The sequence below is a fragment of the Amborella trichopoda genome, chromosome 3 (assembly GCF_054954075.1).
Source record: "Amborella trichopoda isolate Santa Cruz 75 chromosome 3, AtrichopodaSantaCruz75HAP2 v2.0, whole genome shotgun sequence".
Lineage (NCBI taxonomy): Eukaryota > Viridiplantae > Streptophyta > Magnoliopsida > Amborellales > Amborellaceae > Amborella > Amborella trichopoda.
This window is the reverse complement of record NC_142338.1, coordinates 5,797,705-5,816,643: the sequence shown is the minus strand read 5'-3', so window position 1 is coordinate 5,816,643 and position 18,939 is coordinate 5,797,705. Positions and strand designations below refer to the sequence as shown.

At 35.6% G+C, this 18,939-nt stretch overlaps 1 protein-coding gene across 10 annotated transcripts; it reads left to right on the top strand.

Moving 5' to 3' along the window:
* The first annotated feature begins 3,061 nt into the window (after window positions 1-3,061).
* On the top strand, window positions 3,062-17,155 carry LOC18439953 (Peptidase S41 family protein). Of its 10 annotated transcripts, none has more exons than XR_016052842.1 (12): window positions 3,062-3,450; window positions 5,440-5,521; window positions 5,849-5,979; window positions 6,500-6,586; window positions 7,711-7,789; window positions 8,150-8,238; window positions 11,130-11,165; window positions 11,448-11,567; window positions 14,584-14,670; window positions 14,770-14,854; window positions 15,827-15,934; window positions 16,707-17,155. XR_016052842.1 is itself a non-coding variant. In XM_006850108.4 (12 exons), exons 1-12 carry the CDS (start codon window positions 3,136-3,138, stop codon window positions 16,959-16,961), a joined length of 1,539 nt encoding a protein of 512 aa, XP_006850171.1. In that variant the 5' UTR covers window positions 3,062-3,135; the 3' UTR covers window positions 16,962-17,155. The 10 variants fall into 10 exon arrangements, 6 of the variants coding, with proteins under 6 accessions (XP_006850171.1, XP_088719189.1, XP_088719187.1 ...); XR_016052844.1 differs by having other exon boundaries at window positions 8,991-11,165; XR_016052843.1 differs by having other exon boundaries at window positions 8,991-11,165; window positions 14,770-14,919.
* Window positions 17,156-18,939: the final 1,784 nt, after the last annotated feature.

Sequence of the window (18,939 nt, the reverse complement as noted above, 5' to 3'; positions counted from 1 at the left end):
TTCTTGGAGGGTGGGTCACTGTGTGATTTTTCTACGGGGGGTTATGAGATTGGATAATATTGTGGACATCAACCCTTATCCACGGAGATCACGCTTTTGGGACTTCATTCCTCTTGTTACTACTGTTTTTTTTTTTTTAAAAAAAAAAAAAAAAAAAAAACAAAAGAAGCGAGGTTGCGGTTTGTATAGAACTTAAGCTCTAAACAATCAATGTAAAGCCCACTTTCAAATAGTGTGGAGAAATATGGTTGCCCATGGTGCGGAGAAATATGGTTTCAATACATGAAATATAACCTTAAAATATATTTTCATCTTTAATTATAAATTTTAAAGCTTAAAAAATAATGTAGATTGAGCATATCTATGGAAACTTTAAAATCTTCAAAATTGACAGCTCAAAAAATATGTTATAAAATATACTATTTCCAAAACTTGAAATCCATTTTTTTCTCTCATCCATGCATCAAGATGTCGAGATGATTAATTGGAGGATATATGGGCATCATAACAACCTTTTTTAATGAGATTTTTGAGGTGGTCTCTAATTTAATTGTTTAGAGCCTCGGCTCTATATAAATTTTTTCTTGTTAGTAATCTACTCAAACTAGTAAATATAAATATCATCAACATCAAAACCTTTTATCAACTAATTGAGATCTATTATACAAATCTTGGTCGTCCATTTTTATTTATTTGTGGGTAAATTAGTGGGGGAGAAGGCCCCTACCCGTTTTTCATGAATAAAAAATAAAAAGGTTATAGCTCATTACTTTATAACCCTAGAGTAGGGTAGTTATGCTAAGTCATGAAGTAAAAGCAATTATAATAAAATCTAGTGGACGAGAGCGTCAAACTGTAGCCTCAAAACGGGATGTGGCTCTTTTAGCAAAAATATCAGCTATTGTGTTTGCATCATGAAAGATATGGGTAATGGATCACATACGATTAGAGAGCGACCTGCAATTGGTTGCAACCGTATGTAAAGCCCATGGGGCTCTGCAATAATCATGGATAACATTCACGAGCAAAGAGGAATCACTTTCTATTTGCAGCGGAAAGCGATTCATTCGAACAACTAGAGTCAAACCTTCTTCCAAAGCAAAAAATTTTGCAAAAATATTGGAAGCAATACCAAAAGGTTTGGCAAACACTGCAATGAAAGCCTCATCACAATCTCAAATAACTCCACCACCACTTGCTGGATTCGGGTTCTACAAGGACGCACCATCAATATTAAACTTGAATTGTTGGGGGCTAAAAAAAGACCATGCCAATGGAATAATGAACTTAGTTTCTTGCTAGCACCATGTAATATGTAAGTTTCCAATAATCGTCCTCTCTGACAAGTGAAAAGCTCAAGTTTTTGCCTCTGCTAAGTCCTTGATATGAGAGATGATATGACTAATCAATTGCACCCTTCTAGTAACCATTGATTGAAAGAGTCTCCGGTTTTGTTCCGCCCATAGAAACCAAATAGTAGTGAAGAAGATAGATGTTCAAATATTGAGCATACCATTTGACTGGAATCTGAAAGCTAACCAATTTCTCAACATAATAGGAATAGAAGAGTCAGAAATGAAACACTTGCCACAGTTACTGAAGCATAGAAATAGTAGGTAATCTATGATAAAGAGTCAGCCATAAAAACCATTTTACTTTAGGATGACATTTAGAAGACCATAATTTCTTGAAAATAGGTTGAGAATTTCCCTGATGGTGAATAAAATCCCAAGCTTCTTTAATTGAGAACACTGGACTAGCATTATGAGTCCATACTAGTACCTGGTACGCTATTATGCTCTATTAAGGGTCATACTCTAAAGTGATGTCATAAATCCTCGTATCTTTTCTTAATACGTCCCATCATATCCTTTTGAGCATACCTCTTGCCTTTTTTGAACCTTTTACTTGAACTAACTCGCACCTCTTGACAAGTGTTATATGGCGTCTACGCCACATATGACCAACCCATCTAAATCTAGCCTCTTATATCTTATCGTCTATCAGTGCCATACCTAAATTTTCGCAAACGCATTAATTTAGAATTCTATCATTTCTTGCCTTGCCACTCATCTATCTCATCTTCATATCTTCTGCATTCATTCTATGTGTATATTGTGTTTTTATGGCCAATAGTCCGCTCATAAGCAAATTCGGGTTTCAGATCTAAACCGGATAAATTCTCAGCCCTATGACAAACACTCTTCGAATTTGCATTCCAAGAAAAAGAAAGTTTTTATGCAAAAAGTTCGATCTAAGGGTGGCAATGGACTTGCAGTCGATATGGTTATGGAGTGGCAATGAACCCGAATAATGATATTTAAATAAATATAACTATTGTATTTTAATTATAATATTAAAATAAGAGAAATGACCAAATGACCATGTGAGACCCTCTCACACCCATGCGTGTAGGATCCAAAAGGATCACCATTAAATTTAACACAAATCTCTAGAAAAATCAAATCCCATATCCATGTGATCACTTTTTTAGAAATCTGTATCAAATTTAATGGTGATCATTTGAGGTCCTACACACATGGGTGTGTGAGGGTCTCGTAGGATCATTACTCTTGAAATAATATGTATATATTTAACAAATATATAAAATATAGTTAGATATTTGAATTTTGAGTTCGATCAAGATCCAGGTCTCACATTATATTTTAGAATCGGTCCGGGTCCGGGTCGGGCCCCAATCCGACCATCAGGGTTAGAAGGCGGCTTTAAGTGTGTGTTAGTATCGCCGCCAGCAACACGTGGACCCCGCAGCTGCCTTACAAAGGCGGGAGTTTCACGTCCACGCAAGCAAGCTTTTGTTTGTTTCAAATGCTGGAGAGGGAGAGGGAGAGGGAGAGGGAGAGCAGAAAAACACACGATAGGGACGTTAGAGTGAGGAACGAGCGGAACCACAAATTTAGTAGATTCTAGAGAGAGAATGGGCCCGGAATCTCTCTTCTTACACACCTGCAGCCATGGCTTCTCTTCCTCCACTCCTTCTTCACACACACTCTCTCTCTATACTCCATAAACATCTCTCAAGCCTTAGCAGAGGAGCTGCATGGTCTAAAACTTTAAAGAAACCCTAGTTTCAATAGGTCCCGGACATTCAATAAGCCCTATTTCGCCCTGTAAATGGAGGCGCTGTGCCCTAAATTGGGGTTTAAGCACAGTCCTCTATCTTTGCCTTTGAAGCCTACATTTTCAGAGTTAGGCTCATTTTGTTTTGGTAGGCCTAGGGTTGGTGTTAATTCCTGTGGGAATCGGTTTCGTAGTCTCCCCGTTAGATCTGAAAGGAGAGATTGTACAGAGACAGGCGAATGTTGGGTGAAATTTGCAAAGAGGAGTGCTTGCGCCCTAGCAGCTACCGCTGTTTTGGTGTTGCAGGGTGATGTTTCAGCTTTTGCAGAGTCTGTCACTGTTGCTTTCCCTGTTTCGAGAGCTCGTGAGGTGAGACAAGTGCCTCTCTCTACCCCCCCCCCCCCCCCCCCCCCCCCTCAATCTCTCTCTAAACGCATACTTTTAAACTCTCTGTCAATCTCATGTTAAAACAAAGAGGAAAGAATAAAATGACTTATTAGAATTTAGAAATGTAGAAGATGGAAGCCTTGATTTAAAAAAAGAACAGAAAAGGAAATTAGGTGAGGCTGTGAGCATAGCAATCAAATCAAGCATGATGTGCATTTCGAGTAGCTTAAACGGCACTCCACTGAAATATGTATTGGTTGAAATTCAATATTTGTTTGTAATGTGTCTTCTTGTTTATAGGGAAATTTTGAAAATTTATGTTATAGCTGACAACAGAACCCACTTTTCATCTTTGCTATGTTCTGTTAGTTTGCAAGGGTGTTTCAATTCAAATTTAAAAAATACTTCTAGAGTGAGTTTCTGTAAGGAGTCTAAACTGCAATTGTCATGATTCTTTGAGTGCTTGATCAATGATTAAGTTTATGGGGCTGATTTTGTTGGTAGAACCTGTAAAGAGCTTTACATGCTAATGCTTGATTTTTGGGCATGGTTTCAAAATGTTATCTTAACAAACCATAGCCAAAATGTTTTGGCTAAAATGATCTCGACATGCCTGTGGGTCTTGACCATAGAAGAGCGTTCAAACATAAACAGTGCATAACACTGCAGTTTTTCACCACAGATGGAGTGTCGCTCGATCAGTGAGACATAGCCTCTTACTGTGGATAAGTTGTTAACTTTACTTTTGACATAGTTTGAGTGAACCCAAAAGTTAATCGCAGAAGCAAATTCTCAAACACTCGGTACTTTTGGCAGTACTTTTCTCAGTACTTTTGACTAATCCCCATGTATTTCATTTCAGTGACAATAGACTATAGTGCATGACTTTTCTTTATAAATACCTAGTTATTTTTCATTTCAAGACTGTGTTTGAGAAAGTTTTGACAAGAGGGATACTCTACAGAAATTTTGACTTAGACTGTAGGTTTAATTTCTTGAACTTCTCTCTCCTTCTTTGTTTTCTCAGAGAAAGGGAGTGCTTAAAGAATTTGAGAACCCAACCAAACTATGGCATGTCAGAAGGATCTCTGTATTTCTCAGAAGATTATCTTTAGATTGGCAACTAAGATAATACTTAAAGCAAATGCATTACTTACCTTAGTTGTATCGTGGTATGTATTCATCAGGTTTCATCTGCATCTCGGAGTGTATTGAGATTTGGGTGTAAAATACCTTTTAAGACAGCGCCGAACTCTGCATGCCTCGCGTCATAGTAGTGCACAATCAAAATGGTTATCGAAAACTCTAGCTCGAAAACCAGTTCTTGTAGTTGATGTGCATGCAGGTAGTTTGAGCATTGTAAGCGTGGAACAAGATTGAGTATTTTAACAAGGAGTTCGACCTCAGTGTTTTGCATCGGGTTCAAGCCATTGCTCAAATAGTACAATGCTTGGAATTACTCAGTGTGATTTTAATGGTGTTGCACTGTTGGCGAACTCATGTTGGAGATAGGGCTGGCAACAAGCTGGGTCTAGGCCAAGCGCCCTGGCTTGAGCCTGGCCTGGGCCCCTATAGGGTTAGCTAGAGCTCAACACTGCTAGGACCTGGCCGAAGGTGCTTGGCCCAGTCTCAGTCTGGGCCAGGCCGGGCCTAATAGACTCAAAGGAAAGAAAAATAAACAATAAGGAAAACACAGCCGGGCCTGTCATGGCCCTGGCCTAGGTTCGGCCTGGCCCTCGGACCACATTTTATGGCCTATGCCTTGCTTTTATGGGGCAGGCTGCTTGGCATGTTGCCAACCCTATTTGATGTATGACTGCATTTTCCAAAATCCTTGTGATTGGAAAAGAGTCCTTGATGTCCTTGAATTTTTTCAAAATCCTTGTGAGATCTTAATGTTTTAACGTATTGAGTTTGTAATATGTGTCTTTATTGATGAATGCTATTATATTGCTTAATGTTGTTGGGCAGGTGAATACTGTTCAAAGAACTCTAGTTGAGGCTTGGGGTGTGATTCGTGAAACATTTTTTGATCCAACTTTTAATCATCAAGGTCTAAGTGACAATTTCATTCTATTCCATTTTCAAGTGACTCATTTGAATACACACACACACACACACACACACACACACACACATATATATATATATATATATATATATATATATATATATATATATATATATTGTGGATTCTATAACTGTAGTGGTTATTTATTTTGTGGATTCTATAATTGTAGTGGTTATTTATTTTTTAATTTTTCCCCTTATTAATGACTCTTATTTTTAATCATAGCCACTTTTTGTTCATTTTTCAATCAAACTTTCGGGCCTAACGGCTGGGGAATTCACTTGTTTGATTGGGATTGGAAATGTGCAGACTGGGACTTGAAACTGCAGCAGACCATGACTGAAATGTTCCCATTGAAGTCTGCTGATGCAGCATATAACAAAATTAGCAGCATGCTGGCGACTCTTGGCGATCCCTTCACCCGGATTATCAGTCCAAAGGTTTTCAAACTGAGAATTCCGTGTTATGATACAATTACTTGCTTTTAAATGTGTTTAGAACTAACTTTACTACTATTACAAGTGGTAGCACTGTACAGGTACTAGATTTGACATCTTTATAATTTTCTTTTAGCATGTTGATGTCCACTCAAAACACCTTATTGGTAGTAAGGTTGAGGGGCCCCTATAAGAAACTATATTTAGGATTTTTATACTATGCTAGCATCTAGATTTCCTTGTCAATGGACTTTGAGCTGAGGAATGAGACTCCCCAGCTGCCCACCAATTCAAAAGAAGGTTGTTGAGGTGCTGGCAAAGAATAAGAGACCCAGATGCCAGCATAGAATACACTCTCTTTATGGTCAGTGTACCAAACCCAGCTCAAAGAAATAGAAATGGTTTCCAACGAGCATTTCACATACCCTGACTTTGCTTCGCTAGCTGGGTTATTGCCTCAAGCTAAAAAATCTCATTTGTCTGGCTTTTGGCTATAGATTTGACCTAGTTTTTTATTTCACAGGAATACCAAAGCTTTAGGATTGGAAGTGATGGCAATTTGCAGGGAGTTGGTCTCTTCATTAGCATTGATCCTAACTCTGGGCACTTGGTTAGTGATAATGGGTTTAATTTCTTTTGATATTTCTTATGACCTGTTAGCATTTCTTGTTGGTAGTTTTTACTTTGTGGGTTGCTCTTTAGAGTCTTTCTTTTCTTCAAAATATTGAACTTTCATGGATATGACAAAACATGGAGTTCCCTTATTATGAATTTAGTCATAAATTCCTAATAGAAGGTCCAAATTTTGTTTTATCAGGTTGTGTTCTTATATATATGCCATCTGGAAATATAAGCACATAATGCACCATATAGGCAGAGCAAGTAAAACATAGATTAATGGATCTCTGAGCATGAAATCTGAATGATGACATTTGCATAATGGGTGCCATACAAATAAGAATCCCACATATGACTATGGAAACTGCATTGTTGCTCATGTTATCAATTGTTTTTTTAATTGTTAAATGACAAAATAAAACAATGTAATTGGAGTCTTTCTCTGATTTTAGTGGTTTTTCTATGCCTTTTTAATTGCTAAATGACAAAATAAAACAATGTAATTGGAGTGGTTATTCTATCGCCTTTTTAATTGCTAAATGACAAAATAAAACAATGTAGTTGGAGTGGTTTTTCTATTGCCTTTTTAATTGCTAAATGACAAAATAAAACAATGTAATTAGAGTCTTTCTCTGATTTTAGTGGGTTTTCTTTCCTTTTTTTGGATTGGAATATGAAAATTACATATCTTTTCGTTTTTGCTTTGCAAGCTGGGAAAGAAGTCTGGAGTGTGCCTTAACTTTGTTGACTAAGGAATTTGGTGATGCCTAATTTGGATTATTCTTTGGTGTTATTATTCTCTATGTGTATCTGCCTTGGCTTGACTATCAAATTTGACCTATTTTGGACATCGATGTGACCATTCACAATTGTTTATTTATCATTGAACTTTGAATTTGCTCGAGAAGCTTGAGTTTGCTTGAGAAATTTGAATTAAAACCAATATTCTGTACTTAAAGCTGGACTGCTCCCATGGGGCAAGTACATTATTGGAGTTTTGCTTGGATTCGTTATAGGGTTATAGCATTAATTACTACTTAACCGTTTTGAGCTAAGATTTAAATGTCTATGATTATTGTTTTCGTTTCATGCTTTCTAATTTTGATTGACTCACAGGTTATTCTGTCGAGTATAGAGGGAAGCCCGGCAGCTGATGCAGGCATACATGAAGGAGAAGAGCTTATTGAAATTGATGGTAGGTTTTCTGGTTATGCCTGTAAGATTGAAATTGATGGTAGGTGCCTGTAAGGTTTTTTTGTTTCTTTCCTGCTATTTTTATTATTTGAAATTATCAAGAGTCAGAGAGTAGTAAAAAGGGTCCTGATACTTTGTTATAGGAAATAACATATTCCTATTTTTGCTGGAGCAGTAGGTTGATGGAATGAAATGGCTGCAAGTGCTATGTAATTTTACTGCTGAGTAATCTCGTTCTAAGTTTCTAGAACACATCCAGAAGTGATGAATTATCTTTTGTATTGTATGTATCAGCAAGCATAGGTATCAAAGTACAAGTTTCAAAGTTATTTTTCTCATCTGTGCTCTTAGGCTATTTCAGGTGAGAAGCTTGATGGACTTGATGGTGAGGCAGCGGCTCAAAAGCTTCGAGGACCCGTTGGAACTTCAGTTCGAGTAAAGCTACTTGATGTAATGGGGGGTTTCCTTTCATAATTTCTTTAAATTTTTGTTATTTTATTTTGCAAACAGATGCTCCATAAAGTTGGCATGGGTGGCCAAATACATATTTTTCTAGGAGTCACGGAGGCCTTGATGGAAAGAAATGCTAACTTTTACCTCTTCAATTTCTATGAATCACAATCAGTAAACTGATTGTGCACCACATGGCTCATCATTACCAAATTATTAATGTAATTACGCTTTGCTATCTTTTGAATTTAACAAATGAATGGGTCATTTGGAGCATTAGACCAGTCATGTTCAATATCTTCTGGGCATCTAACTTCTTGTGCTCTGACATAATCTTATGACATCACTATTGACAATCTTATTGCTGGAGATATCCATGACACATAATTTCCCCAGTTCCCATTAGGATTGCTATGGAACTAAAGAAGTGCTATTATGTTGCTTTAGTACATATTAGGAGATTCAACCATCAAAAACTCATTAAACACAAAATAGCAGATGAGGTCAAGGAAACATACGGTTGTGCTTAGAGAACCTTGAATTTTCCGCTTTTGTTTTGATTTTGTTGATTAAGAATTTCATTCAAAGAAATAACTTCAGATATATAAACAGACTAATTATCATCAGTCAGTCATATCTCAAAGTAAATATTTCCATTGGTTTTATATCCCAAGGAAATTATTCTAGATATGAATAGTGACCTCTCCATGCCTAAAAATTTCTAAATCATCTATTTCTGGGTTTTCTACCAGGCATACAGATGGCGATTTTCTGTTCTCTTAACCTATTGGACATCCTGGGGAATTTTGAAGATATCTGCCGATGGCCCATGTGGCATGAATCTGTGACATCAGCTCCGTTATTTTATTTTGTTCATGATATTATGGTTTTCATTGTTGTAAGTAGTGATTAGGAGAAGAAATGAGCTGACAATATGATTGCTAAATGAGCTTAATAGGCATTATTTTATCCAGGGCAACAATTAAGAATGAGTTCTCTTTCGTTCATCGTACTGTTGACCTCCATAAGATTGCAATTGAACAAAGTCCTACTTAAAAAGGGGTTTCCCACCTTTTTTCAGTCTCCACTTGTGCTCTAATTTCTTTAAAAGTAGCCTGGCTCGTTCTTTTCTATTGATCATATATGACCTTATCTTATGGTGAACTCCTTGTTAGAGTGTAGAGTGCTGAGGGTAATACTGAAATTTCATTTATTTAACAAAATTTTATGCCAAACTGTCATCTTCTTAACTCTAATAACGTAAGCTTTGGTGAAATATTGAAAGGACATCGGCTCCTAACCATAATTTGTGGTGGTTTCAAGCCGGCATACCCAATTTCATTCCCACTCTCTGTAACATGTCTGTGCGCTTGATACTGCGGATTCTAGCATTTTTGCAATAGTTGTCAAATATTCTAACTGGCACATCTGGCACCTTTTTTTTTCCCATAACATTAAGAAACTAAGAATTCTTTAGCATTATGATTTTGTGAGTTTAATTAATCATGCAGTCTTCTTTGTACCTAGAGGTGTTGAAGTTCAACTATGTTTTTGATATTGTTGTTTTAGATTTATCTTTACTGATTTGTATCACCATATTGATTTCTTATCTAATTCTATTCAACACTATAAATTGATACTGAATATTGTAAGATATGATATTATAGTGTTCAGTGACATGTCATTTAAGTTAGGAAAAAGTTTATATAAGGTTGCAACCTTAAAATGTAGAATTGAAGATGCACCTCAAAAATCCAACGGAAAAGGTTGTTTTAATGTTGAAAAACTCTCTAATTGATCATCTCGACATAGAGATGTATGAATATGAAAAAAAAAAAAATAAAGATTTTGAGTCCTAGAAATAGTGTATCTTGCAACACATTATCTAGACTGCCCATTTTCATGATTATCATATTTTATAGATTTACTTGATTTTAACCATTTTTGGAGTTCAAAATTTTATAATAAAATATGAAAATAGATTTTCAGTTAATCCTAAGAATTGTTTAACGAAAATTACATGTTATGATAAAATTTGGAAGTACGTCTTAATTGGATTGTTTAAGGTTGCAACCTTATACAAACCACAGCCTTTAAGTTATTGTTAAAAAATTATGTAATCTACTTTATTTTGAATTTTAATCCGAGAAAGAGGGGCTATTTCTTGTCTTTGTTTTCTGGTACTATTTAGCTAGTATTTTATGTTTTTCCTATCTTTACTATATTTTAGGAGCGTTAAAACTTCTAGAAAAAATTTATGTGCTGCTTCATTGATTTCACGAACTTTTTATTCACAACACTTGTCAACCTTGGAATAGATTGATTGTTTAAAGTTTGTTAGTGATCTAGTGGTCCACAAGGTAGTTTAGGAGATGTATCTTGTGGTACTATTTTGCTAGTATTTTATGTTTTTCCTATCTTTACTATTTTTTAGGAGCGTTGAAACTTCTAGAAAAAATTTATGTGCTGCTGATTTCACGGACTTTTTGTTCATAACACTTGTCAACGTTGGAATAGATAGATTGTTTAAAGTTTGTTAGTGATCTAGTGGTCCACAAGGTAGTTTAGGGGTTGTATCTTGTGTTGTTTTAATGTGGTGATCTCTGTGAACAATCATCTAAACCCTTTAATAACGGCTCCATTGTACAATTATCTTGTGAAGGGTTTTCCCAATAAATGTTTATTTTCTGAACTTATGGGCTATATTTTAACATGCATACTTCTCGGCATGTTACCAATGGAATTTGCGCTTGAATTTGTTCTAACATAGAAATAAATTGCTGAGACCCCATTGAGTTGCAATTATTTCATGAGTGACTTTGAAACATATAATCCACACACATCCGCATCCCATTCTTTAGTAAGTACTGAACAAGTTTTACTTTTTACAGGGGAAGGATGATGCTGATAATCCAAGAGTTAGAGAGGTAGTTGTTCATGTTCCTTCTACAAGTAAAATTTGTGATCGTTTTTATTCCTTTAAGAAGAAGCTCTATAAGGTTTCAAATTTAAGTCCTTTGAGACCAAGTGTTTTCTTATTGTTATCATAGCAACAAAAATCTTCATTGCATCTCACAAGCGACTACCACTTAGTGGATTTTTGTTACTTGGAGAAGCTGGTGCATTATATGTTTAGCATGTATTTGGCAAATAAATAGGTCCTATGCTTAAAGTCTCTCTTACTGGGAGTTATGCCTCTTTATTCAAAGGTCAAACTATCTCGTGGGGTTATCAAGCTATCTCCTATCTCCAGTGCAATCATTCCTCATACAGCCCCTGATGGACATCTCTCAAAGACTGGATATTTGAGGCTGTCTGCATTCTCTCAGGTGTTTGTCAACAACTTACTGTCCTGTCGAATTATACTCTTTTGTGCTTGCATTTTAGATGTTTTGTTTACATCTTTTATTTTTAACAAGCTTTCATTAACTCTATCATCTGTAGGGTAGGATATCAGCTTGTATTGAATTTTGAGAACAAAAGTTGGATTTGGTTCCTTTTATGCTAAGTATTTTTGAGTTTTGGGTTATTGAATAATAGTGCACTTGGAAGTGCTTCTGATTTGGTAACCCCTTATTTTTGGTTATCACTTAACGCTCCATTATTTGGGAGTCCCAAATGGCTTCCTGTTCAGGAAAATGCCTCAAATAACTGGTGTTTGACTTTGACATATGCAGAAAGCTGGTGAGACCCTTTGGTTAACTATATGGTGCTGAGGAAAGACATTTGAGATTGTGAAGTACGTAAAAACTTAAAAAGGCATTACGTGGGATAACCAAAACATATGAAGCCTAGCATAACCATGCAAAACCTTTTTTGTGTTTCTTTAACCAGGCGTACCAGTACTAGGTAGTATGAGGCCGTTGGGGACTGTTTCCCATGAACCTTTTACAAGCTGAAAGTCGTACAAAAATTGATAGAAACATGTACCAGTAACATTTACCAGTATGCATTCGAAACATACATGCACACACATACACGCACAATATATATATATATATATATATATATATATATATATAGATAGGGGAGTGATTTCATACAACGGTTGTATAATAATATAATGAAAAAATCTTCAAAAACAGTGTTAGGGCCATTTGTTTGACCCAAATTTTAAAATGTACACTCTTTTCATTCTAATGAACAATCACACAAAAAAAAAATTGAAAACACTTTAATATAGGTTGTCCATTTTGGTGAGATGCTTGGATCTAGGCCTTGAAAGAATCTTTTTCTTTCTAAAATTTTTTGATAGCTTTATTATCATTAGATTAGCAACGTTAAAAAAAAAAAAAAAGATTTTGAATTCATAAAAGTCTAGATCTTGAAATTCACCAAATTGGCCGAGATTCATTGTTGGAGGGGATTCATTTTGACCATATATAGGGTGTAAATTAATTTTTTATTTTTTTTAGATTAGTTATTGAGATGTAGAGAGTGTGCAACATTTTGGGTCATTCAAATAGCACAAACATGGTTTTCTAGAAATGTGGTTTCATTATATTATAATGACATGGTGACATGATATCATTTCCCTATATTATGTGTGTATGTAATATATGTTTATATAAAATATATATTTTGTAAAGAGAGCAAGATCTTAAATAAATTCCTTTTCTCTTACCTTCTTTTCATCCAATAGTTGCATATTTATAGATTAAAAATCCTGAAATTTAACTTACCCCCTAAGAAACCCTAATCAATACTAAATCTTAGACCTTCATGTTTTAAAAATTAAACTCCCAATTCTACCCCTCAACTCTGTACAATAGAAAAAAGACAAAAATACTAAAAAAGAAAACTAGGAATCCAAAATAAACCTAAATCTAAAATCTAGAAAATAGAGAATAGAAAAAATTAAGAACCTAGTACATTATTCTTCTGGGGTTGGGAGAAGCTCGACCTTGAGCTTATGGAATTCAAAAAATTTCCTTTGTTAAAACTTCACCCTTTTCTTATTCAAATTTTGTTGGGCTTAATCCAACAAAGTTGTGATATATATAAAAAATCGATTGTGCAGCTAAAAACTCTCGTTGTTTGACCATTTGTTTTTCATGCCCTACAACTAGGTCAACTTCCAGAGCATGTTGTGGTGTGTGACCAAAGTTTGAATTGGTGAACATTTTTTAATTTTCCACCTTATCTTGTTCTTGTTCCCCATGTTACAATCTATTGGGTAGATCTTGTATTATTCTGCTAAGACATTCTGTCAAGTCTTTTTTGAGTCACTCAATTATTTGAACCACACGCTCGATAAGTAGATCGGTCAATGTTTGTGCTATCATCATGGTATATGGATATCAAGGCTTTGATGCCAATGGATGTGGAGATGAGAGATTATACCATCTCTCAAGGTCTACAGCAGAGTCCATTCCAAAAATCTCTTTTCACAAGATTAAAAATGAATTCTTCTTCTCTTATCTTCTTTTGTCCAATAGTTATATATGGAACAAAAACTCTAAAACTCACTTATTCCCCAAGAAACCCTAATCAATACTAAATCCTAGCCCTTCATCCTTTAAGGACTAAACTATCAGTTCTACCCCTCAATTTTCAACAATAGAAAAAGACACAAATACCCTGAAGGAAAACTAGAAACCCAAACTAAATCCAAATCTATAATCTAGAAAATAGTAAAATAAAAGAAATTAAACACACACACACAAACACACACACGTACGTATATACATTGTTCTCTACAATTGTCACACACACACGTACGTATATACATTGTTCTCTACAATTGTCACACACACACACACATAAAATTATACATTGTTCTTTACAATTGTCACACACAGACACGCAAAATTATACATTGTTCTCTACAATTGTAAGTTATATAAAGTACTATTTTGATCAAGGTTTTAAAATATGCAGGTCCGGATCCGGTTTGCCTGGTCCGGATTGGTTTTCAGGGGGGACTCTTTCGGTTCCCACAGTATATTGGGAACTGGGTGGCCCCATATAATTTTTTTCCTTTTTTTTTAAAGCTTATCTAGCGTTTTCTTAGGTCCCCTCTAAATCCCCACCCCATAGTTACTATTTTAATTTTTTATTTTATATCATTTAGTTATTTATATATTTTTGGATCATTGATCCGGACCGATTCAGACCCGATGTGGATTGCCAATCCAACGATTTGACAAGTTATCTGTAGGTGAACGATTTGCTCCACTGATCCGGGTTTTCAAAGATTGATAGAAATCATACCAATATGCATCTCTATTGAGTTGCACCTAGAAAATGTTACTATTTTTCCTTTCTAATGGTTATACTAGGTATTTTCCAGCTGTTGCCATCCTGTCATATGCACTTATGCTTGTGTTACGGATTGTGAACCAGACTGCTGCCAGTGATATGGAAAATGTCATTCATGACATGGAAAATCAAGGTGTACAGTCGTATATTTTAGATCTGCGGAACAACCCGGTAGGATTGTCTTTTTTCAAAGTCAAGAATATGAATTTGGAGCAGTATGGAAATTTATTGCTATATTGAGAATAGAGTCCTGGTTTATTGTTTCTGTAGGGTGGCCTGGTGAAAGCTGGATTAGATGTTGCTGAAATGTGGCTAGATGGCAACGAAACTCTTGTTAACACTATTGATCGTGATGGTAATATGTTGCCCATTAATATGGCTAATGGGCATGCTTTGACACATGATCCACTTGTTGTGCTCGTAAGTTATTTAAAGATTGTGTATGTTCTTTTCTGTTGGGAAACACGGGGTTGACATAAGGAGCTTGCTTTCAGTGTAAATCATTTAAATCTTATTTTTCTTATTTCATAATTATCTTTTCCACTTTTATAATACGGAATATATGCATCAACCATCTTCTCTATTTCTCTTTTTCTAGTGGGCGTTTCTGTCCAATTAGACTGCATGATTGCTTTTCCTGTTTGATGTTTGATATTTTCGACTTCTGGAGTATTCTGGGTACTGGGACTGGAGATGTTTGACACCCTTGCCAAGAGTTTAACAAATTGCATGTTCCCCCATCCATGGAAATTGGATTTGTGGAAACACCTGGACCAAGTTACCCTGACCCTTCAATTCCATAGATCAAGCCTGAAACTACCATTTTTTGGTGCTCCAATCTCTTAGATTCCTTTGTGCCTCCAACAAGAAAGTTCCATAATATCCTTTGGAAGTAATTCTCGTAGTCCTTGTGGCTTGGATTATTTCTTTCGAGTCATTAACAAGGGCACGATTGTTTCTTGTGAAAGGGCCTCCCATGGGCCCTAGGAAACTTTGTTCACCAAGAGAGCTTTCTCATTAGCCTTGGGAAGCATTTCCCACCAAAATAGGAGTGTCACTTCGCACATTTTAACATTAAAAGCTGGGAAAGTGCATTGCCAGCACTTTCCCAGCTGCTACAGTAACTATTGCTTTTCCAGTAAACAAACATGAGAAAGCAGGAGCCTAGTGGTAAAGAACTTTCTCAGAAAGTTAGAAAATTATTTCCCTCTAAACAAAGGTGCCCTAAAAGAGGAGCAATAAACTGGGAGGAGATTTAAAATAGATCCATAATGGAAAAAGTTGTGGTTACTCACTTAATAATGGCCCTCATGCTTTTTAATCTCAGGTCAATGAGGGGAGTGCTAGTGCAAGTGAGATTCTAGCAGGGGCATTGCATGATAATGGCCGTGCTATCCTTGTTGGAAACAAGACCTTTGGCAAGGGAAAAATTCAGGTAATCCTGATCAAATAGCTTTGTTTACTGAGGATCACAGTGTTTTCTTCCCCGTGATGCACCTAGACATATCATTATCTTTGGAAAAGTATATGTTTGAGAGCATATCCATACTGATTGGAACTTTGTGCTTCCCGCAATTTGGTTTGTCCATGAAATTAACATTAATGTGCTTTGGAGGGTTTTACTTTTATTACCATTTGACTGCGTTTTTGTGCTTATTTTCTTGTCATTGCTACTGCTAGTTATTCCCTTACCTGTTTATGCCTCTGTGAGGAAATAATTTATGGTACCTTATTTTTTGGGAAGTCACCCAAGTATCCCAGGCTTCTCTCGAACAATAAATATTCTGATAAAGATACGAATAACCATCTGGCTTTACAATTTACTTTGTTAGATATCTGATTCTCTTAAACAAGAGCAGCAAAGGTTTCATTGTCTCACTTTGGAATGTTGTAATAGCTCATCCCTCGTTTTAGGAGAATGAGGATGTTGTCCACATGACTTTTCCCCTCCATTTATTACATCTGTCCATACACTAATTTGGGGGGAGGGGGGAGCTGGTGGTGTGTGTATGTGTGTGTGTGTGTGTGTGTGTGTGTGTGAGAGAGAGAGAGAGAGAGAGAGAGAAAGAGAGAGAGAGAGAAAGAGAGAGAGAGAGAGATGGCTACTTCAATATTTCCTTTCAATATTCTGCTCATATTTGTAAGCTGTGTGCATGTGTGTTTTTCATGGAAAAGAAGTAAAGAAACTATTGCTTTCGGTGATGCAGAGTGTTACTGAGCTGCATGATGGGTCGGCACTATTTGTTACAGTGGCAAAATACCTATCCCCAGCTTTGCATGACATCGATAAGGTTGGGATTGCACCTGATGTACAATGCACCCCAGACATGCTCTCTTTTGGGAGCTCCTCGTACATGATTGGAGAGAAGAACACCATTTCTTCTTTGGAAGCTGATTCTTGCATCATGGTAGCAGAGCATGAGTTGGACATCCAGAAATCATCGAAGGGCACTGCTTCGTAAGATGTTCTCTCACCCTTAACCATTTCACAACCTGTGTAGTATTATTGTATCATCATGTGTATATGTATTTTTTCAGAGGCTTACGTGTTTATGTATTGATTTAATCTACTAAACAAGATTCACAAAAAAGGATGCAGTTCTTTAGAACGACTACTCTATTTTATGAAATATCAAGGAATGGTTTGACACCAAAATACTGAAAAGTACAGTATGTTTACTGAGATTCAATGTCGAGAGCAATCAAGCATTTTTCATCATTTGCAGTTTGGTAAAAAATCCTTGGTATATTATACTTTGAACACAGATTTAGAGGCAATCTCAGGAGTTTATTTGCTTTGAATGAATTGAATCTTCCATAGTTTCCTAGGACTGATCAACATGTCCTTCTTTCAATCATTTCATTGAAAATGTAGTTGAATGAGTATGAATGTAAAAAACAAAAAATGGGGGGATATTTAGAATAGTGGATATTTAGCGGTACATGAGCGTAAATTTCTCGGAATTTTCTTACATTAATAATTACTTTTTTTTACCAACTACACTCATCTCCGTATAACTGGGATAGATTCATCGGTCCCTCTGTTGCTAGGAGAGATGCTTGTGGAACCAACCGTTCCATCTCACACGTAGTAGTGTGGCCTTTCACCCTACAATTTGGTATTCATTTTATTTATATTTTAATATTTGTATTTTGAATTTGGGATCTAATACTATGAGATCATCCATCCTTGACGACCATCTTTAGGTATTTTATTTTAAAATTGGAAGTTACCATGTGTCATTTCCCTATTCAAAGTTTGAGAAAAATCATTTGCTCGCAAGCCGACTTTAGAAAAAACAAGATGCTCAAGAGTAATAATATGTGCAATAGATGAGCTATATCCACAGGTAATAAGGACGCATTCAATATCAAGGGAGAAATTACAAGTTTTGTGGGTTTTATGTAGATTATCTTATAATGGCACTAAAAGCTTGATTTCCCCATCCCAAGAATACCACCAATTGATTCATTTCTTTTATATTTATCAACCAATTTTGTCGCCGCCTCTCAGAACCTCTAATAATATTGGCTTAATACAAGGGCAAAGCAATACTAGGGTTTTCCCAACACCTCTTCATTCAATGCTCTTCTCTTTCATATGTGCCCCCGTGAAGGTTGTTTTGTATTGTGTTTTGTATTGGAAAAAGTTTATATAAGGTGACATGTACGAGTAAGGAGCAAGGTGCACTAAAAAAACCCATTTGAGGGTTTTTCTATACTAGTATAGGAAAACTCTCAAATGAGTTATCCCAACCTTGATTCATAGACACGAAAAAAAAAAAGAATTTTGATAGGTTTTAAATATAGTTTTTTTTGATATATTATCTGAAACGTCTATTTTCAAGATTTTCAAGTATGTAATCACTGATTTTAAAATTTTAAATTTCATAATTAAGGACAACAATATTTCCATATCATCACAAGGCTTTTGTGGCACCAAAACTGTATTTTCGGCATTGTTTTGAGGTGCACCTTACTTCAATAATATCATATAATATGTTATACAAACTTCACTTTTTGTATTTGATCGAAATATCATCACAGAAAGTGAGCAATATTAAATGGGAGGTAATTTTTTATCATGATAAGATTGAATTTTCTTGAATAATTATTGTGGTTTGTGATCAATTTTGAAGACATATTGTAGGAATAAAAAAATAAATTGAAGTCAAATTGCACTAATTTCTCCAAATTTTTTACACTTACAATAATCTTCTATATATAAAACATGAGCAGGTTCGTTACTAGGTGTCAAGCAAGAAATTCATTCTAGGTTTGGAGTTTGGTTAGGATGAAAAATAAAAAAAACTATATTATGTTTGGATGAGAAGAATAATTAGAGGTTTGCCACGTGTCCATCAATAAATCTATTAACACGTAAATCTACTGACACGGAGGTGTGATTAGGTCTGAATCAAGAATTGCATCACACGATTT